At 47.7% G+C, this 20,758-nt stretch overlaps 8 protein-coding genes across 8 annotated transcripts; 5 read left to right on the top strand and 3 right to left on the bottom strand.

Moving 5' to 3' along the window:
• Window positions 1-387: 387 nt before the first annotated feature.
• On the top strand, window positions 388-2,060 carry M431DRAFT_82440 (hypothetical protein; the record flags this gene model as incomplete). Its single annotated transcript, XM_024923171.1, has 3 exons — window positions 388-538; window positions 644-1,835; window positions 1,901-2,060. 3 exons carry the CDS (start codon window positions 388-390, stop codon window positions 2,058-2,060), a joined length of 1,503 nt encoding a protein of 500 aa, XP_024775660.1.
• A 258-nt stretch (window positions 2,061-2,318) lies between these two features.
• On the bottom strand, window positions 2,319-3,797 carry M431DRAFT_82326 (glycosyltransferase family 31 protein; the record flags this gene model as incomplete). The annotated part of the gene is made up of 3 exons (XM_024923155.1): window positions 2,319-2,693; window positions 2,758-3,220; window positions 3,289-3,797. 3 exons carry the CDS (start codon window positions 3,795-3,797, stop codon window positions 2,319-2,321), a joined length of 1,347 nt encoding a protein of 448 aa, XP_024775659.1.
• A 1,942-nt stretch (window positions 3,798-5,739) lies between these two features.
• Window positions 5,740-6,577, top strand: M431DRAFT_114494 (hypothetical protein; the record flags this gene model as incomplete). The annotated part of the gene is made up of 2 exons (XM_024911906.1): window positions 5,740-6,136; window positions 6,246-6,577. The coding sequence occupies 2 exons, from the start codon at window positions 5,740-5,742 to the stop codon at window positions 6,575-6,577; spliced, it is 729 nt and encodes a 242-aa protein (XP_024775658.1).
• Window positions 6,578-7,135: 558 nt separating this feature from the next.
• Window positions 7,136-8,580, top strand: M431DRAFT_83886 (hypothetical protein; the record flags this gene model as incomplete). The annotated part of the gene is made up of 3 exons (XM_024923364.1): window positions 7,136-7,972; window positions 8,032-8,334; window positions 8,398-8,580. 3 exons carry the CDS (start codon window positions 7,136-7,138, stop codon window positions 8,578-8,580), a joined length of 1,323 nt encoding a protein of 440 aa, XP_024775657.1.
• A 77-nt stretch (window positions 8,581-8,657) lies between these two features.
• M431DRAFT_507649 (hypothetical protein) lies at window positions 8,658-9,854 on the bottom strand. Its single transcript, XM_024918997.1, has one exon. The coding sequence runs from the start codon at window positions 9,646-9,648 to the stop codon at window positions 8,758-8,760; it is 891 nt and encodes a 296-aa protein (XP_024775656.1). The 5' UTR covers window positions 9,649-9,854; the 3' UTR covers window positions 8,658-8,757.
• A 771-nt stretch (window positions 9,855-10,625) lies between these two features.
• On the bottom strand, window positions 10,626-11,771 carry M431DRAFT_83622 (hypothetical protein; the record flags this gene model as incomplete). Its single annotated transcript, XM_024923332.1, has 2 exons — window positions 10,626-10,917; window positions 10,975-11,771. 2 exons carry the CDS (start codon window positions 11,769-11,771, stop codon window positions 10,626-10,628), a joined length of 1,089 nt encoding a protein of 362 aa, XP_024775655.1.
• Window positions 11,772-13,189: 1,418 nt separating this feature from the next.
• On the top strand, window positions 13,190-14,624 carry M431DRAFT_4898 (hypothetical protein; the record flags this gene model as incomplete). Its single annotated transcript, XM_024916725.1, has 2 exons — window positions 13,190-13,467; window positions 14,387-14,624. 2 exons carry the CDS (start codon window positions 13,190-13,192, stop codon window positions 14,622-14,624), a joined length of 516 nt encoding a protein of 171 aa, XP_024775654.1.
• A 4,558-nt stretch (window positions 14,625-19,182) lies between these two features.
• On the top strand, window positions 19,183-20,439 carry M431DRAFT_494417 (glycosyltransferase family 1 protein; the record flags this gene model as incomplete). Its single annotated transcript, XM_024917247.1, has 1 exon — window positions 19,183-20,439. One exon carries the CDS (start codon window positions 19,183-19,185, stop codon window positions 20,437-20,439), a length of 1,257 nt encoding a protein of 418 aa, XP_024775653.1.
• Between the last annotated feature and the right edge of the window lie 319 nt (window positions 20,440-20,758).

The raw sequence follows: 20,758 nt of genomic DNA, 5'->3' as shown, positions 1-20,758 counted from the left end.
CTAACGACGAAACTTAAATTCTCTGACGCCATGATTGGCCATCATTCGCCCCCGTCACTTCAAAGACGAGCTTCACGGCATGGGTTCAAAAGAGCTCAATTCAATTCTAACTCAGCTCCACACAGTCCGGTTCTAACCGATGCATCCCACCTCGAACCACCAATTAACGATCACGAACACCATCCCTAGCTCTTTTTCTGCAATTTAGCTTAGCCATATCATTCTGTTATCGTAACCGCAATCGGACACTAAGCTCCGTCTGTCTGAGAGCTCTTTTTTTTTTTTTCTAATTGCGACAGAATCTGGATTTTCTTTCTCCTCGTTGACATGGTGGTTGATTGACGTCTCTTTGCCTTTAATTCTCGCCGGCTCGCTTGCTGTTCAACAATGGACGACGCTGTGGCAAATCGAAACCCGTCTGACAAGGATGATGCTGTAGCCATGGTAGGCGAGGTGCGACATGCCATCGATCCTATCGTGGAAGCCAGAGCCATCAGGAAGATTGACTGGTTTCTGATCCCAGCAATGATATGCGGATGTCAGTTTTCCCATCAAGTTTTAACAACTCACAACTGGGTTGAGATAGTTGACTGCAACGATGGGAATAAAATGACATGATACTGACATGATTTTGTATCTGCAGATGGCCTCGTCTACTACGACAAAGCTATTCTCGGCTCAGCTGCCCTCTTTGGCATGACCACAGATCTCAAACTAAGTGTCGTTGACAACTCAACTGTGCCTCCTACTGTCGACACCAGACGCCTCAGCTGGGCCACCTCGCTCTTCTACTTTGGCATGCTGGGAGGCCTGTACCCCATGACATTTGCTCTCCAGCGCTTCGACATGGGGAGAATCCTCGGAGTTGTGGTCATTCTTTGGTCCGCCATCTGCATGCTCACTGCAGCAGTAACATCCTGGCAAGGCCTCTTTGTGCAGCGTTTCTTCCTAGGTTTCGTGGAGAGCATCATTCCGACGGGCTTCATGTGCATCGTTTCGGGATACTACACTCAGTCTGAACAGTCGCTGCGGCAAAGCTGGTGGTTCAGCAGCACTGGGTTGTTTACCATCATTGGTGGAGCGCTCAACTACGGCTTTGCTCAGATCACTGGCGGAGGACTGAAGAGATGGCAGTACATATACCTGTTTGGCGGCGCACTCACATTCATCTTTGGACTCCTTTGCTTTGCGTTGCCGAATTCGCCGGTATCGGCTTGGTTCCTGACTGCTGAAGAACGGTTCGCAGCCGTAGAAAGACTCCGCTACGGGCAAACTGGAGTGCGGTGCACAAAGTTCAAGTCATCTCAGCTTAAGGAAGCCTTGTTGGATATCAAAGTCTATCTGATCTTTGTCATGATGGCGTCTGCATACACAGTCAACGGCGCAGTGAGCGGCTTTGGACCCCTTATCGTATCGACATTCGGCTGGAACACTCTCCAATCGATCCTTTTCCAATTTCCTCTTGGCGGGCTATGCTTCATAGTCATTCTGGCGACGGGATACATCGGTTCCAAAGTCAATAATGTTCGCATTTTTATGCTCATCTTTACTTGCTTGCCTGTTATTGCTGGCTGTGCCATCATCTGGAAAAGCACCTGGAGTCACCACGCTGCCGCTCCTATTGTAGGATACTCCATTACAGGTTTCTTTGGCGGCACAGTCAGTCTCATCATCACTATTGGAATGGCTAACGTGGCCGGCCATACGAAGAAGAGCTTCATGGCCGCGACAATATTCGTTGCGTACTGTGTTGGAAACATTGTTGGCCCGCAACTCATATGGTCGCAAACCAAGAGCCGACACTATCCTGCCTTGTGGCTTGGTTTAATAATATGGTATGACGATCTAGTCGAAGCGATGGGCACATTCATTAAACAATTGGCTAACTTGCTGTGTACAGTTACATTATTTGTATCGTTGCATCGACCACACTGTACTTTGTGCTACGGGCTGAGAACAAGAAAAAGATGGGCTTGCCGGAGGATGAAGCTGAGCGAGCAAAGCTTGCTTTTCAAGACCTCACAGACAAGGAGAATCCGTACTTCCGCTACGTCTACTGAAACAGAAAAATGTTCGCGATTGGAGGACATTACGCCGCCTCTCTTATAGAAATGATACCCGACGGCTGGCATTGTTCTCATAGGTTCCATGTAAATACTATGTCGACATTGATAAAGTTATACATGATCTAGCTATATACGTATTTTATCTAAATACCCCCTATTAATATCAATCCTATACAGTAAAATCCATCCAATCGTAAAAGTCCATGCATCGCGCCAACGGGTATATAGCTCTCTCTTCGCATCAATCAATGCTCAAAACACTCGTGTAATGCTCGGCCCAACCCATTCCACCACTTCGCATTGCCTTTCTTTGCGAAATGCGTCGAGTCTATCCTTGAGCCAGCCAGATTTGAAATCTACCCACTTGTCGTCTCTCTGTTCCGGCTGTCGCGCTTCTCCATACCTAAACGATCGCGCAAGAACGCATTCCTTTTCGTCCCTTCCTCTCCAATTCCACTGAACACAGGTGTTGTCCTTTTTGCACGCTTCCTCGCATTTCTCGAATGAATCAATTCCTTGGTCCGGGCCAGACTTGGAGGCATCCCAGTCACCGTTATCCCAGTTTTCCAAAATGCCGTTTGTGCCAGGCTGATGGAAATTCCAGTAGTCGGAGTACAGTAATGGGCGCTATAGACAAATGTTAGATCTTGACCGTTGAGAAATCGGAGCAGGGGGGAAACCTTCCACATACATTTTGCTTCCTTTGCCCAAACTCCCATTTCCAAACCTCAACCATGTCCTTTGGCGTTGTCTTGTGCAGCGTCATTATAGGCTGGCACCAATAACGGTCGCTGAATGGAATTCCGTGCAGTGGGTGAGGATTGAACATAGGCCAATAACCTTGCAAAGCCACACCATTATTCCACAGAGTCCAACCAACAACACTATCGCCGCAACACTCGTCCTTGATCAGTTCTAGCCACTCTTCACTGACTGACGGTCCACTGTATTGACCATGCGGTGACACGTCACGGTGTATAAGCGCCTGGACCGCTGCGCGGCTGAGGGCAAAGCCTGGGCCACCATTGGCAAACCACGTTTTGAGATCGTCACGGCTCATGTCATGGCGTCCAGGCGACGGAGAGCCCATGTACACTGGGGTATCGGGATCGAAGGTTGAGAGGAACCGGTATACCGTGTCCCACACGACATATCTGCAAAACAGCGTGGTTAGCGCCTTCATCTCCAGCATTCCATTTGCTGAGCGTTGACATGCACGTACGTATCGGTCTCGTAGAAGAAGTAAAACGGCCTGTCTGGTCGCAGCAGCCAAGCACGCTCTATCTGTGGCAGAAACTTGTACCTGTCAATGATCCAGCCATTGACACGCTTCGTCGCCTCCTTATCCTTGTCCAGCGTGCCATTCTGCCTCAATTCCTTCTGCAAAAGATAATTCCCAATATCTGGGTTATACTCTTGATCGTAGTACTTGGATGGAAGGTTCGCGAGAATGTCGATGGCAGTGTGGTTGCGGATGCGCTCGTCGAGATCGGAGAAGATGAGCAGCTCGTCGGGTCGGAAGCAGGCACTGACGCTATCTAGCTGCGCATCGAGCTTTGTGCGATCCTCGCCATGGCCAATCTTGAGCACAGGCTGGATCAGACTGAGCAGGTGCTTGGGAAACGTTGCGCAAAGATCCTCGGTCGATCTGTTGGTGGGATCGAGAGACACGGGATCGTAGTCGCTAACTGTCTCGTATGGATAAAAGCCATCCGATTCGCTAAAGCCCATAGGACGCAGCAGCGTTGGCGTAAAGACATCACGCTGTCGGCGCCAGAGAAGCCCAAAGGCGACGAGGAGGAAGACGGTGACGCCGATGAAAATGCGGATCAGGCGTTTGTTCAAGAGGAAGAGCCCGAGATGCTGCGTCTCCGCAGGCTTGGGGAAGAGCGCCATTGCTGTCTGCACATGGCCTTAAGCCTTGCACAGAACCAGAACCAAGGCAAAGACGCGGTTGAGTCGCACTCCGTAATAAGTTCGTATTCCGCGATCCTTTTTCTTCCCCCACAGCCACAATCAAGACTGGGATTCCATTTTTTGGCGGATGTCCTGGTGAGGCAGCTTACTATGCCTAGATGGGGTGGGGTCTCTTGAACCCAGTACATGCAGGCACTCGGAATGGATCATATATTTGCAAGTATCGTATACCTGTCAACTTGAGCGGCGTTCGGGATTATCTAACGTTGATTGGAGGCATTGCCAGAGAAGAGGCCAGACCCCTTTGTTTGGTTGAACATCAATTGACGTGGAAAGTTTATTTGACAACAGAATTATGACAGCATTGAGTCAATTGAAAGCTGTAGTTGTATGGCAATTAGAAGACTTTGTCAACTCATCAAAGGCCTTTGCAGGTTGTTGGCTTGGGCATTACCTACCATAGTAATAACGTTAATCCCTATGGGACGCACCATCTGTTGCCTCTCAGAGCTTCATGTCTTGCACAATGTACGGGGTAAGCATGCGTCGCTTACACTGCATATCACAACACACAATCCAGATATTAAAGGTTAGACATGGATTTTATCTGACAACTCGATTGAATGATATCAAAATGCCATGTCGCAGTAGTCACGCCTTGCGGTAGAGTCTCTTTGTCGCATTTTGGGAAAAGATGTTGCAGGGGCAATGAAAGAGGCCCGCGTTAGTGATTTTGCTCAAGGGACATCCCCCAGCTCCCATATCTAAAACGATATCATGAGTAGCGCAGTTTGCCAGATCTTCTGGCTATAAATGGGTGTTTTTCTGCCTCAACCGTACTTGCCAATCGCGAACACGTCTGTCTTTTGTGGTTTGAACAGATTGCACAAAGAAGCCCGTAGCGCCAACAGCGTTTGTTCTCTGCGGGAGTCCAAGAACGACCACAACACAATGTGCTTCTTCTTTCACATTTTCACTGAGAGAGAAAAAAAAACCCCGTTTTTTCTCCAATGATGTTCATTTTTACTTTCAGATATCCCTGAGAAAATTCGAGCCTGGGAAAGGTACTGAAAGCAGAGGTATGTAGGGAATTTGCCCATACCGCTGCACACATTTCCACGACCTCTCACCTATGCTTTTGTTCTAAGCTTCCCACAGGTTTAGCCAACGTTATCACTCACTCGCCCGGAAACAATTCCGATGCTCTGCGCAAGCTGCATTTGACGGCGCTATTCAGCAACGGATCAGATAACTTTAATGCCTTTTGACGTGACCCACGAGCCACCATACGGAGCGAGATCGGCAAGCTATCCCGGTCTCAAGGAGAGTTAAAGGTTTGCTCCCCATCCTGGCTTCCTTCGGATATACATGCCGCTAATGGAAGCTATTGAGTAAATTTGACCAGCTTCAGGTGCTCAACACGAGGTTCATCCCGTCTTCCAAGCTAGAGTGTCAGCCTTGGTTGGCCTTTGCACGCTCGGCATCGCCAGATTTTGTGACTAGAGAACGATTCCACCGAGTCTAGCCATCGCAAAAACGAAGTTTTGCTGGATTCCTCGGCCTCCGTGCGCCACATGCCAAGATTGCTATCACTTTTCATCGTGTCAATAGTTCCAGACATGGCCTCAAAAGGACCTTCAAAAGCCAGGCTCGAAGATATAAATATGACGAATAATCCCTTCGCTCTCAAGCATGCGTGGTTGATGCTATACAACTTCTCAGAAACAGCGAAACATTAGCTCTCAACAACCTAACCATGGTTCAAGTAGTTCTCCCAGCGCTCATCCCAGACATCCCCAAGGTCTACGATGTCTACTTCAACGCCTTTCAAAACGACCAAATGGGGAAGATCATGCTCGAGATCCTCTTTCCCGGAGTGATCGACGAAGAGTTCAAGAAAGCGCACGCTGCCGGAACACTGGCCTACTGGCATACCAGCGGGTCCCAATACACCTTCAAATGTGTTGATACGAGCACTGGAGAGATCATTGGCATGGCTCTCGGCGATGTCTACCTATCAGAGCGATCAGAGGAGGAGCGGAAGAACCACGGCGTACCCTGGCTCATAGGAGAACAACGCGAGAGAGCGGAAAAGATTCTGAATCCGTTATGGGAGGTGAGGGAAAGATTGTTTGGAGGCAAACGCTATATCTGTAAGTCAATTTACCCATGTTCGGTCCACATTTTCAGCCTCAGCTGTTGGCGATGTTGCATGCCAAGCGAAACGACTTTCCCTCTAATGACACCCGAACTTTTGTTTAGATTGCCACGTTATCGGCATCGACCCGAGGCATCAAGGACGCAAGGCCGGCGCCTTGCTCGTGCAATGGGGACTGGATCTGGGTGAAAGGGCAGGTCTTCCCGTCTATTTCGAATCATCCCCTTCAACAGTCGGCTTGTACAAGAAGATGGGCTTTGAGCTACTGGACGAGAAGATTATACATAAAGCTGAAGTATTGGGGACTGAGGAAGATATTGAAGTCCCTCTTATGATCAAGATGCCGTCTCTTGCCGGAGGAATGAGCTTCGCAGAGTGGAAGTCCAAGGGATATCCCGAGTTTGGAGGCTCGGATCTTGCACCAAAACTAGCATAGACGGTCTTGACGGTGTAGGATATTGGCATTAATAATTCATTTTCTCATGGCCGGAGTTTACATGTACTCTGAGATAAAATACTACCCTAATTTACTGCATTTGGCTCTCAAACGTGGAAACAAATACAGCACATACTACCAACCTGTACCAACAAGGACATCAGCTGCCAAGTACAGATGGATGCGCGATTATCAGATCATCTGATAATTTTTCTTGGTCCACATTTGATCAAAAACATCCCTGAAGTCGCATCTGCTAGCGTTAGACCAGCGGCCAAGGATTCTCTCTCCACTGCTCTATCGGCCGCTTGGCACGCCCGAGCTCCTGCAGGGCATGGCTTTAACAAGAACCTTGAATATTAGCATGTGCTTCGAGGAGCTCCGAGTCGGACTCGGACGAGGCCGTCCGGAGATCGCGACACGCGATTTTCGGCATTTTCACCCCTTCCACTCGCCTCGAGGTTGTATGAAGACAATGGCAGCGCCGTGAACTTTCGCCATCTTCTTTTCTGACCTTCTTGAAAAGATACTACAGAAGTATCTACGAGTGAGTTCAATATGCTGGAAAAGGCAGGACTATATACAAAAGTTGTGGGTTATACCCTCTACGTTATCTGGGCAGAGCTACGACTTGCTCTCGGAGCCGCCATCATACGACGACAAGCCTCTTGGTTTGGATCTTTAGGAGCGGAGAAAAGGACTCGCAATATCGTTATTGTTGGTGCTTCTTTTGCTGGTTATCGTGTGGCTCAAATCGTTGCGAAAGCTTTGCCTCCTCGAAGCCCCTATCGAGTCGTCGTCATCGAGCCGAACAGTCATTTTCAATTCACTTGGGTGCTTCCGAGATTTTGTGTTGTTCAAGGCCATGAACACAAAGCTTTCATTCCTTATGGGGGAAATATGAAAGGGGCCATAGAAGGCTCATACCGCTGGGTAAAGGACAAGGTCGCCAACATTGATCGAACAGCTGTGAAGCTGCAGGACAGCGGCGAGGTAATCCCATACGAATTCCTCGTCATTGCTACGGGAGCAGGAGTCAAAGATGGCCTTCCATCGCGAGTCAATGCCACAGACAAGCTCGAGGGAATGAAGCTTCTACAAGGGATGCAAAAAGGAGTCGAGTCTGCCAACACAGTCGTCGTCGTTGGAGGGGGCGCCGCTGGAGTCGAAGTCGCCACAGATGCCAAGGCCCTCTATCCAGAAAAGCATATCATCTTGGTCCACTCAAGACCGGCAGTGATGCATCGTTTTGGCAGAGGCCTCCAAAAAGCTGCGCGAGAGGGCCTTGAAAGACTAGGCGTGGAGCTTATTCTCGAAGACCGCGTTGTGGATGAAGATGCGTCTTCGAAAGTAGTGACCCTGAAATCTGGCCGAAAGATCTCGTACGATTTCTATGTATGTTCACCTGGCGTCTTCAAAAATTCTCCGTTATTTGAACTAATCAGTCCCGATAGATGAACTGTGCCGGGCAAAGACCACTCTCCGACGTGATTGCCAACCTTTCTCCCAACTCGATCTCGTCCACGGGACACATCAAAGTCAAGCCAACCCTCCAAATAGACGATGATTCTCTGCCGAATGTCTACACATGCGGCGACGTTGCCGATACCAAGACTCCGAATCCAAACTCTCGGTCAGGGACGCGCCAAGCAACTGTTGTGGCGGAAAATATTGTCCTTGCAGCTGCAGGCAAAAAGCCTCGCCACATCTACAAGAACCAATGGGTAGACGGGATAATTAAACTGACTTTGGGGCTGGTATGCTATGACTTTGAACAAATCTTCACTCTCTTCTCCATTTGCTAACAAAGGGTTTCTTAGGATCGATCAGTTACCCACCTCGGAGATGGGATATCTGAGCTACTCTTTTCATCAAAGGAAACGGACGAGGCTCTTATGTCTGCCATGTGCTGGTCGCGCATGGGAGAGAAGCCATTTGAAGACAAATACATGGATGATCACTCAGCTGAGGTAGAGGCAGATTCCAGTAAAGTACCTGTATAATATTCCAGATACGGAGCCCTGGGGAGTGTACTTTGCTTCTTTCAAGAACTATAATGGACGAAGAAATAAGGTATATCTTTGTGCATTTCGCTATGAACTGTTGCAATAGAGTATCAATTGCTATGATGATAAAAACAAATAGATCACAGACATTCTCGCGACATAATTATTTCGCTTTCAGTGGAACTTGGCAACCCAAACATCCATAGTCCACGACTTCTTCAAATCAAAAGTGTCCAAAACTCCAATAACCCCATCTCTAGCAGATCGCAAAAGCGCCTTGACTTTTACATCCTCAACTTTCTTCTCAATTTCATCCAAAAATTTAGGACTCTTGACGGTGCTCGTCTCCCAGTGACCATCCAAGAGTCCCTCCTCCGGCACCACAATAGTCTCCTCATCAAGAACCCAGCCATTCTCCTTTGTAGCGTCACTGATGGCGCCGGGGCTGGAGAGACAGCGGATGTTGGCCATGCTCTTTTTGTTGTGTGCCTCGAGAGTGGCTCGGGCCACCGAAGCAAGGACATGCGGCAAGGCATTCGTCTTCGTCGCCTTGAGGGCATATTCCGCAATGAGAAGAGTCTTGGCTCGTCCCCTCAAAGCGCCCAGCATCTTGGTGAGCGTGGCAGGCGAATCAAAGTACCAGATGCAGTGGGCAAAGACAACGTAATCCCACGACTTGTCGGCATTCTCAGCCAGGTAGTCGATCGGATCGGCAAAGTTCCACGAGATGCGGTCACCGACCACGCCGGCCGAGAGATGCTCTTGAGCCTGGGCAAGTGTCCAAGGAGATCCATACTCTGGCGGACCAGGGTCTACGGCATCAACATGGCCAGTGGGGCCAACGGCTTCGGCCAAGACTGCAGTAGTTGTGCCTTGACCACATCCGATCTCGAGGACTCGGCTGCCTGGAGCGATTTGCCAGAAGTTGATGAGGTTGACGCGATGTTCAGCCTGGCTAATCTCCAGCTCCAAAAGACCTGCGATATCTGGTGTGATGATGTGATATTTTGCAATTGTAGCCGCGGCCGTTGCCGGCATGGGCTCAAAGGAAGCGGAGGAAGACATTTTCGGATGATGTTTCGATTGATTCGATGGATATCTTTCTGTGAGATTGCGTCCTCATCTTCTTCTATTATATCCCCCAATCTTCGATTCCAGCTTCTTTCTATCGCGTCAATATTCTCCTCTTTCGTCTGTTGTTAAACTGTCTCATCTCATCATACTTTCCCTAGTCTCCATTTAGTAATGTTACTAATGATCATGACTGTGAGTCATGGATATCCCACCTTCAGTTTGAGAGCATCCCACACCGAGTCGAGGCTAGATTAGTGATACCCCGCGCTACTATCTCTCGACCTCGAGTCCCTTCCAGCCCTAGTTCCAGCTTAGCACAGTCATCTACTCTGCCAGAACGGGCTAACGTTGCAAAAGGACTTTTGCTGACGAGAGTAAAAATGCCCTGCACAGATTTTGACTCACAGATCATTCTGAAAAGACGCGGAAATTTTCCCGCTGGAGAAAATGTTTGGCGGATTGTGCTATTGGGCCAGGCCCATTGTGGCAGGACATAAGCAAAAAGGGACTGATTGCAAGAATGATTCATTCTGCTTAGCTGTGGATCTTGATTGAAGAGTCACATAGACAAATTAATGGCCATCCATCTCCCATCGCTATAGCCTATCACCCCATCCTACCTCTGCGCTTGATAACATCAGATTGGGCGAATCTGAGTGCTGCTCCCGCAGCTTCCGTATTGACGGGAGTTACCAAGTCCTTTGATGTGTTGAGCATTAGGTGATACGTCCGAGTTCTGTAAGATACATGCATACATTTTCTAAGACTCAAGAGAGATATCCGGAGACATTCTTGGAAACAATTCCCGCAACATACACGTGCAATTATTCCTGAGACTCAGCGCGTGGTTGCAAGTCCATGCCTCGTAACCTTGAAGTTCTAATATTATCATGAAAGTATCCATGCGCTGAGGCTTCTTCTCGAGTAAGCAACATCCAAAAATAATTGCGCAATCATCTCAAGTCCTTCTAAAAGGTAGTCTGCAGCTTGGGGTAGTCCTCTGCATGAACCTTCAAGTCCGCGTAAATTGCTTCAGAGTGATCTCTCGATAGCTGGTGCATTCGTTTCAGGTCTTTCTCTTCCAGTTCCTCCATCTCCTCCAAAGGCTCTTGTTTTGGTGCCTCCTCGTCGGCTTCCTGAACCTCCAGGGCTTTCTTGATTCCAGATGACTCTCCAATAAGCAGAACTTGGGCATTGTCGTGGTCAAGGTGATTCGGCCGAGATGGAATCCACCTCAAGTCTCGGAATTCCTCGAGGATCCTGCATAACCAGATTAGCATTCATTTGTCATCGGAGAATAAAATGATTAGCGCCTACTCTTTGGGATACTCTGGTCCTTTAGGAAGACGGGCAGAAGCCGGTGCTGGATATTTTGGGTTCTTGGTGCTGATGATGAAACTTCCTTGTTCTTTCACTCCAAGGTCTTTCTGGACCTCGCCGAGCTTCTCTGGGATGGTAATCATGTACGCAAGATGGCTCGCTCGCCTAGTGGTCGTCATAGCATAGACACCTTCGCCTATTGGTGTGGCTGCTGGAGTGTGTCTGGTGCCTTTTGTCTTGGTCTCGTATTCCTCACCAGCGAGAAACTGACCCTTGATTTCATCATATGATGCCCCAGACTTCTCCACAAACGCCATGAAACGATCTCTGCCACTGGCTGGAAGCACTTTCTTTGGCAGAATGAGGATTCGCGAGTTTCCAGCATCTGAAAGTGGCCCCTCGCTCAGCTTTGCGTCGTGTGGAATTGGCCTCAGAATAATAAACGTTCTCGCAATGTCTCCCACTTCCTCTGGTTTTTCGACATCTACACGTCCTCGCATGAAGAAATAGATGATGCCCTTTTCGAGAATACTTGAGGGAGTGTCTGTGTCTGATTTGGGCGTAGACGTCGCGCCATCTTCAGATTTAACGTCAGCCTTGGAATCTTCTGGCTCTTGCTTCACATCTTGAGAAGCGCTTTGTTTTTCCTCGTCGCCATTTTCGTTGGTTTCATCGAGAGATGTTTCCGTTTTGATCTTGGTTCGCTTCGCGTCTGGATTTTCCACCTCGGTTTTGTGCTTGTCGCCAGCCGAAACTTGTTGACTTTGGTCCTGATCTGTGGTTTTGTCTGCCATTTTAGGGTTATTTCGATCAGTCTCGGATGCTTGGATTGTTTTAGATGATGAAAAGGTAAGTTGCGTACCACTGAAGTAATTGCTGGAAGCTGTCTAGAAATACGACCAGCATTGGCATGTGATGTCATTCACCTGTCATGATGAAGATGTCAATCATTAGCGACCGCGGAAAAAAATGCTAAAAAGGAATCGCCAGTAATATCAATAGAGTTTTGCATGGAACTGGCCGAATGCGGGATGTTTTGCTAGAAGCAAAATTGCAGCGCTTTGTGTCCACCCTCTGAAGCGCGTTTCAAATGTGAGAGAGTGTCGTTGCTTGAGAGACAGCAACAAACCGCCCCGTCCTATTTTCTGCAAGCTGTCTCCAAGTGACATACTGCGTATTTAGTCTTTGGGTTCAATGCCGATTAAAGCATGTTTCCAGTAACTCGTAGTCAACTACCTGTCAATTGAAGTTCGTTTGCCAATCGCCGCTAGCTTTGTTAATCGAGGCTTGGCCTAATGTTCTTCATTCATTGTTCCATTCAAATGTCATAGATTCATTATGTATTCAGCTTATGTTTACTTTGTCCAGAGGTAATAGTTATGCACGCAATGATTACACTCAAGGTGGTCCGTCTTCCAAAGTCAGGAGGAATAACATGTCCATCGCTTGCAAAGCCAACAGTCCGAGTATATTCGTATTCTCAAGGGCAACAATGGTAGACAAATGAGGCTATATTTCTAATACAAAAGACTCGTCTCCTGTTCAATATACATCCAGTAGTTCGAGATTCGATCTCTATATCCCATCTTTGGTGTACTTGCTGCATGGGCCATGTTGTCAGCCCAGTGAAGCCAACAATTGCCGTCTAGACCATGAAATAGATCATGACCAGGCGTGTAGAAAATCCGATTCAAATCTCATTGTAGAATAGAAATCATCCGAATGAATTGTTTGGTCAGACATTGTGGGCGTATCCCGGCGTTTGCACCTCTACATGCCTGAATACGAAATTATTCCTTCAATGGGATAGGGACTGTGGACTCTTGTCACTTGCTGATCAGCTGTATCGTACCCAATATTCGACAGCAACTGACGCTCTGAAATACATGTAACCTCGAAACGCATCTTTCTCCTGCGTAACAACTTCATCGCAATTTCCCTATAGCCACTATTAATAACCGACCGGAAAAAGACGACTACCAATACCAATCTCACACACATAACCACAGTCATGAGCTCAGCTGGTTCTCCCGCCGACTCGCCCGGCAGAACTTTTATTCGCGAATTCTTCGACGTATTCGATTCGCTGATAGCTTTCCGACTACGCCCTTTCGCTATCTCGCATTTGATTCATACGTCCACTGAATTTTTCTATGACGAGGACGAGCCCATTTCGGCGGCAGATCAGATTTTACTCCTTTAGCAAAGAAGTATGGAGGCCAGCCACGTCGAACGAGAGGTGGAAGACGTAGTCGAGGATGACGAGACGGAGGTGGATGGGTGCATCCACCTACAATTTTTCTCAACTTTGCGAGTCACCAGGAACGAGGGAATCGTTATCAAGATTCGACAGCTGATCCTCATGAAGGTTAGCCCTATTCAAAATGTTTTCGGTCGACTATACCTCCAAGAAATGCATACAACGACCCTCCTAGTGGAGACGTATCCCGAAGGAGACGAAATAGGGGAACCCATGGAGGAAGACGATATGTAGGGGGGATACGTTGTTGCTGCTGGTGGCACTATATCGGAACATGATGAACAGAACCATGGTTTTTTTCTTCTTTGATACGAGATAGCGACACTTGCAAGACGACAGAACAAGGAAAACCCCACGAACCGTTGCAGCATCAAAAAGATTGTGAACACAGTTGCCATTTTCTGTTGGCAGGAAGATTTTCGGGGAAAACTTGGCTGTTCAGTCGTATGGCACCATCTTTTCAGACTTCTTCATGGACTAGACTTTGGGTTTCTTTGTGGTTCAAAATGGGCCCATTGAGAGAAAATAAAATACCAATCGTTTCCCATTCACCCTTTTCGCTGTGCGTAGGCTTTTGAATGCGTGATGATACACTGTTTTGAACATTGCTCAAAATAGGACAGGTAGCTAGAATCATGGCATAGAAACAGACGTTTTGAACGATTTCTTTTCTCCCGCATTTATCTCTTCCTCGTTGTTCAACAGCGACTTTTTTTTTTCTTTGTCCGACTGTCTCGCTGTGGCCACACTCCGTTGGAAAAAATTCACGAACTTTGTCAAACAGGTGCTCCCAATCTTTCTTTGTGCCCAAATTTCTGCAATGTTTCAACATTACCTACCTACCTACAAATAGGTACTGTCCGCTCTACTGATCTGATAGCACAGCTACGGAGAGAGTCCAACCTCTACGCAGTTCATGCTCCCAAGTCAGAGAGGGCACGAGAGAGGGCTCCCCCCCTCTCCGCGATTTGGGGGAGGCTCGTTGCACCACTTTGGAGTTTGGCAAGCCTCTCAACGTTTCCGATACGGTCAAGAGGGCCTGCTATTGATTGCTTTGTGCCCATAGCCTCTTTCCCTGACTGCCTTATCACTTTTCTTTCTCCCTCTCCAGCTTGGATACCTAGTACTGATGTCTTGCTTTCTAGACAGCTTCTTAGATCTTGCGAGGTCCACGCCCGACCAGACCAAAGACTCCATCTTCCGAAGCCAACGAGAAATACAACATCGATCCGATTCCTCCCTAAACGAAGAAGAAGCCCTCCAAGAATCACCGCGAAATTTCCGATCGACGAAAGAACTCCCACCTGGGTCGCAGTTCAATAACATTTCTCTCTGTCTACACTTTTTCTCAACGCCAAAATCTCTAGAAATTGTAACAGGGGGCTAGGGAGGGGATTTTATTTGGGCTGGAGAATATATAGGCAATGTACTATGTTTCAGTCTCCATACTGTAAGAGGAACACGGCTGGATTTGTTTATTGGGCTTCTATTGCTCTTCTTTGGCGATGATTTTCTCGTTATCTTCCCGAAGCTGTGGAAAAGTCGACTCAAATTCGTCATTCCGCGTCCCCTTCTGAGAAGATATTTTCGAGATAGATTGGCTTTAGTGAATAGATTGTCAATCTCTTGTTACTCAAGCATCTGGTCATCTTGGTTCTAGAGTCTCGCAGCCAAGATTTCAGTTCCAAGATCCCCCTTCTATGTCCAAGCGACAGGTTTTTTATCTGACCCTGCTCTCCAATCTCGGCCCAGGAGACGATTGCGATATGGCACATTGGAAATTAGCAGTAATGGCCAAGGCCAGCGGAAAGATTTGTCAAGATTCTACCGGCAGAAGCTAGAAACATGGACGGCAGAGAAAAATATTGAACCGAGGTATCGATGACGCAAAATAATAAAGATATCCTCGAACCTGGCATTTGGTGCTAAGTGATCTAGCGGTAGAGAGCAGGAGCAACGTGATTTGACTCCAAACAGTGAAGCTATCGCAAAGGCTGATGCTGGCCTCCATCTCCCCAGCGACTCTTCCTTCTCCCTCGACTCGTGGCCATCTTTTTGGCGCTTGGAAACGTCCATATCCGTCTCAAGCCTTCCACCTGCCCTTGGTCGGCTTGGTCGACAGAGAAGCCGCATCGCCGCATCGCCACGCCGTCGCTTGGATCTAGGGGGTCTACAAATAGCCAGAGAAATATTTAGCCATCTTGATCTTGAATCGCGTTTGTAGCTCTACCTGAATCTCCAAGACTGTACCGGTAATTCTGGGTGGCTCAGTCGTCTGACTGGTACAGAGAAGCGCCAAAGATGGTGCTGTCGTCGAAGCATGGTGGTGAAGAGGAATGGAAATGCTTATCGTAATGACCGTCAGATCTCTTTGGAAGTATCCTTCTCTTAGCTCTAGAAATAACAGTGTCTTTGTCTTTGTCTTTGCCCGAGGAGATCGAGGAGATGGGCGGAGCGAATTTTGGTTTTAGACTTCGCCATTTCCAAGTGCCATAATGTCCTTCGTCGCTCGAACGGCAATACAGACAACAGCAAATGCAATTTTCTTCATATCTCTACCATGGAGTATCTCAGCTATCTAGCATCGTACTCTATGCCTGCTCTCTATCTACAAAGCAAATCCAGTCGTCAAGAGAGCTGTGCTGCATCAACTCCTCTACTCAAAACATCACCACCATCAAAACACAACAACGCCAGTAGCTGCTGCCAGCAAGCCAGATTTCCAAGTGAGAATTTCTTCTTCAAGTCAAGGCGTATAGCCTCGAACTCAATGAAAAAAAAAAAAGTGTACCCTCATGTGTGGGAGATCATCATCACCAAGCGTCTTACTGACTTCCGTAGAAGTAGGGTTCCATTGCACTTGGTGAATCAGACAATTCCCTCAGAAAGGCTAGCAGACCGAAGTGCGCGTATGCCGAACTTGTTGGGATCTCCCATGCAGAGCGCCACCCCTGCATTTGAATCATCGGGTAGAAGCACCGACCTCCGTGAGAAGATCCGCCTCGAGGACAAGACAAGTCAAGACAAGTCAAGACAAGTCTTGTCCCCGAGGCGGGCTGTGCATGGAGAAGAAAAGAGGAAAAAGAAAGAAAGGGTTGGAGGGGGAGAGGAGAGGTTTAAGTAGTTGGTGGGGGGCCCTCCCAGATCACTCCTCACGTGAGCTCCTCAGGCTGCAGTCACTGATCTGGCAACGAAGTGAAGGCAATGACGTCGATTTGTTTTGTTTTTCTGTGATTCGAATTATGATTGGAGAGATTCGGTTTGTCTGCAGCAAGTACTCTGGTACCCGAGTTGTGATGGTGTGTTGATATTCCATCCATGGTGTTCTTTGGGATTCCGTTGGCCTCGAGGAGGCGGTTCAGTTGGTGTTGAGCCCCCCGCCGCCCCCCTCTGGATGTGCAGTGTAGGAGACTTCAGCAATTGGCACATCTCGACTCTCAGTCTTGGTGTCGATGGTGATGCATCTGAATTTCTGGTAGCTGTCTTCTTCATCGAGTACAATTTGTATTTCTCTCCTGAGATTGTAGCCCCTGAATATCACCAACTGTAATATCACTGTACTTTTGCCTGAAATCATGCCCATGTGCTATATACCAATCTGCTTCTGTTTTGCTCTGCATGAATCGTTGACATTTTGATATCACGATGGAGTGGTGCTCGGGGAGATTTGGTGGAGTGTCGCTGTGCTCTGTCTTGCACCGTTTGTTCTCCCCATTGGCAACAGGGTCAAACCAAGTTATTTGTTCAATAACCTCGATAAGATAAAATTTGCACAACAGTCTATTATTCTAATAATTCGTGTCATCTCTCTGCTAGCAAGGCTTTGCAATTTCTTTCAAACAATCTTGTGGTAAATCAGAGGTGAGGCAAGTGTTCTTCTGTCCTGTCTCCCCACAGGCTCTATCTCCCCTAAGGCCCCCTTCTGTAGCAACTTCCTACCAACATTTGATCCCAAATTCGAGTGCGATTTTCTCTGTCTTTCTCGATTTCCCTTCTTGTCATCTCTCTACGCAGCAGCGTTTGTCTTCGAGTTTCTTTCCTCCTCTTTTTCGTATCGAGTCTTCTTTCTCTATCGTCACTTCATTCCACTTGATTTGCTCAACTATTCTGCACCATATACGACCTCCCAATACTGTCCTATCTGCACCTTGTCTGTCTGAACCTTTCTCGTAATCTCTTCTCTGGCCTTTGAGCGTTCCCTCTTGGATCCCTCTGTGTTATTTCCCCCCCTTTTCGCCAAAATCTTGCTTCTAAATAGCAAGTTGTTTCTTTGACTCTCCGTGAGCCACTTTCAATGTTGCGTCAAAATAAATCGGTCAAAGGTTTTTTCAATGCCCACCATCTTCCAACATTGAATGGTACTTATGCCTATGTTGACAGCAATAGGTCCAAGATCATTACAAGCCGAAAGTTCCGACGCTCCCCCAATATTCGGCCAACAAGAGGTTGTCCAGGAAATGACGGAAAACTTCACCGGTGACAGCCTTGCTAACGGTCTTTGACTTTTCGGCAGAGAGTCTCCTAGTCCTGAATCGGAACGAGTGAGTCTCTGTGATCCCATTCTCTGCCGTGACTCTTTTCGCCTATCCAAGAGTCTAATCAACTTTGGTTAACGAACGTGCCTTCGTCAAAGCTGATTGAAGAGATCTTTGTTGATCCTCGATTGAGATCTTCAGGGGAAATAGGAAAGACTGCTCTATTTCGCCTACTCTCACCCCATATGATGCGCTCTGACAACGACTTGGGAGCGACCACAAAATTCTCTCTTCTTCGCATGGCGCTCTCATCAGGCGACGGGGCAGCTGAAGTGACGGGGTGCCTATCGAGGCCAAGGTCCATCCGGTGCGAAGAAGCCGTACCTTCGTCGCAGCACATTCTGGAGGCTACTTGAACATCGAAGAGTTTGGATATGATCGTAGGTGTGGGAATATTGGATGAACAAGAGCGACTGGAGGTGCTGAGGCCAGAGCCTTTTTTTTTTTTTTTTTTTCCACACAAAGAAGGCAGGATATCTCATCCGCTAGACTTAAATTTGTTTCCTCCCTTGCGCATTGTCACGGCAGCAATGGAAAAGGCCATGCCAAGATTAGCATTTGTAGATGACTATATTCATTGACCACTGTCTGTTCCAAAATCTCCCAAGTTTCTTCCCACAGCGTATTTTGTTCGCGTACAACTTCTCGTTTTCTCGATCCAAATCTACATGTATCTATCTGCTTGGGAGTAAGCGGCGACCGAAAGGAAAAATGGGAGATAAGTGATCTTCTTCCATATCTATTATAGGCCAGCTTGAAAGTAACAAAGAAACGAAAAGTTCCTTTGATGCATGGGTATTCAGAGCTCGATTCAGCTACCGTCATGTTTGTTCAACTTCATCGTTAGAATTGATTCGAGGCAAGAAGGTAACCCTTGTAAGTATTGATCTTCGGAAGATCTCTCGAATTATTTCCCATGGGCAAAAATATTTCCCTGGACAATATAACTCTATTACAGACATAATTCGATTCCAGCCTCAGCTCTGCCAGGGCTTCGTTTCCATATATGTACTATTGCCACAATTCTGTTTCTACAGTAGGGTAACCGTCAAATGTATCAAGAGAATCTATTTCACGACGAATTATTCCTAGCAGCTACTGAGTATATATCGCAGTCGTATTTTAACATTCAGGGTAGTCAAATAGACCTCATTGACTTCAACTTTTCTGCTATTTGGACTGTTGTGTTGTTGTGCTCAGTCTTCTTCAACGCCCATCCCTCACGCATCAGCACCATCAAACATCAGCAGCCAAAAACACCATCCGAGCCCCGCGAACGTAGCCTACACACCAAAGTGCCCCAGAAACAACACCTCTCAAGCCCGTCGAGTTTCTCGACTCGGGCGCTCCTTAACAGCCGCGATGAAGTTTCTTCTTCATTCTCATTTTCCAGCGGGCCATGTCTACCCAATGCAGGCCGTTGCCCAAGCCCTCGTGCATCGCGGCCACGAAGTTGTTTGGCTGGCCAGTGCGGAACACAAGCATCGCGTTCTAGCCACTGGAGCAACCTTCAGTGAGACTCGAGCCATCGCTGTAATTGACGCATCGTTTCAAAGCGAGAATTCCACAGGCCTCCTCGACCGAGAGTTTCGTCGACATGCGATGCGTCTCTTGGCTCAAGTTGCCGACTATCGAGCTATTCTGGCCGACTTCGCTGCTGACGCTCTTCTTGTCGATGTCTTCCCTGGTGGCGCCCGCGCTCTCTACGAACTTGGCGCAGTCCCCGTGTACGCCACTCTTGGGGTGATTCCATTCTACACTTCAGGAGCTGCAGCTCCTCTGCCGGTGTCGGGAATGTGGCCTCCTACTTCGTGGCCAGGTCTGGCTCTGAATGGAATCTTGCAGCTCGTTAACCGATGGGTTCTACTCCCTTTGTTCTTGGCTCCTGTGCTTAATGAGCAGAGACTCAAACTTGGGTTAAAGATGCTTCCATATGGAGAGCCGCCAGAGTCCTTTCAATACAGCCCCCATCTTCACATTCAAGCTTCATGCTCTACTCTCGAGTTTTCTCTGGATCCCAACTCGGAGCAGCACAAGAAGATAACCTACGTCGGCCCCTTGGTGTGTACAGATCCAAATGCTGAAGTACAGCTTCCCTCTTGGTGGGAAGATGTAGTGTCACATTCACGAGTTGTTGGAATTACTCAAGGGACACTTGCGACGGATCCTACTTCGTTAATCATACCTTCAGTTCAGGCGCTCAAGGACGACTCGACACTTCTCCTCATCGTGGTGTCGCCGCACTCAAAGAAGATCGAGGAACAAGTAGGATTCTCAGCTAATGTTCGTTATGCTGACTGGCTACCTTACTACCTCCTACTCCCGCGATTAAGTCTGTTAATCACTAATGGTGGTTATGGAAGCATAACTCAGGCACTATCTCATGGAGTTCCTCTTCTTTGCGCCGGTCAGTCGGAAGACAAAAAGGACACAGCCGCTCGAGTAACTTGGTGCGGTGCCGGTATCGACCTTAGAACGGACAATCCTACACTCAGCCAAGTCAAAACAGCTGCCACAAAGGTCCTTTCGGACGAGAGCTATTCATTGAACGCGAAACTTTTGGGCGAAGAACTTGAGCAAGCAGGAGGTGCACGAAGGGCTGCGGAGTTACTGGAAAAGCTGGTTAGGAGCACTGCAACCGAAAGTGAGAATTCTACAAATGAATGATGGTCTGATTTTTTTGCCATTTCCACGAGTTATTCTAGAGTATGTCCTTCTAGATTATGGTGTTAAAGACGCTAGATATGTGCCGAATGATGATAATGTTGTTATGAAGATAGAGAATACAGAGCATCAAGATTTCGAAAAATATCCTACATTTGTCAAATATTGGCCATCCAATTGAAGAGTACCTAGTGACGTCCTTTTGCAAAGGACAAGAGTCTCGTTTAAAGTTTTTTCCCGGTTTTCCACCTTCAGGAGACGATTGACTGCCAACTCGATACACAACAGAGACGCACTTCCACCAGCATTTACATTGAGCCAA

This window comes from Trichoderma harzianum, assembly GCF_003025095.1.
Source record: "Trichoderma harzianum CBS 226.95 unplaced genomic scaffold M431scaffold_5, whole genome shotgun sequence".
NCBI lineage: Eukaryota > Fungi > Ascomycota > Sordariomycetes > Hypocreales > Hypocreaceae > Trichoderma > Trichoderma harzianum.
The sequence above is the reverse complement of the archived record's forward strand: the minus strand, read 5'-3'. Positions and strand labels throughout refer to the sequence as shown.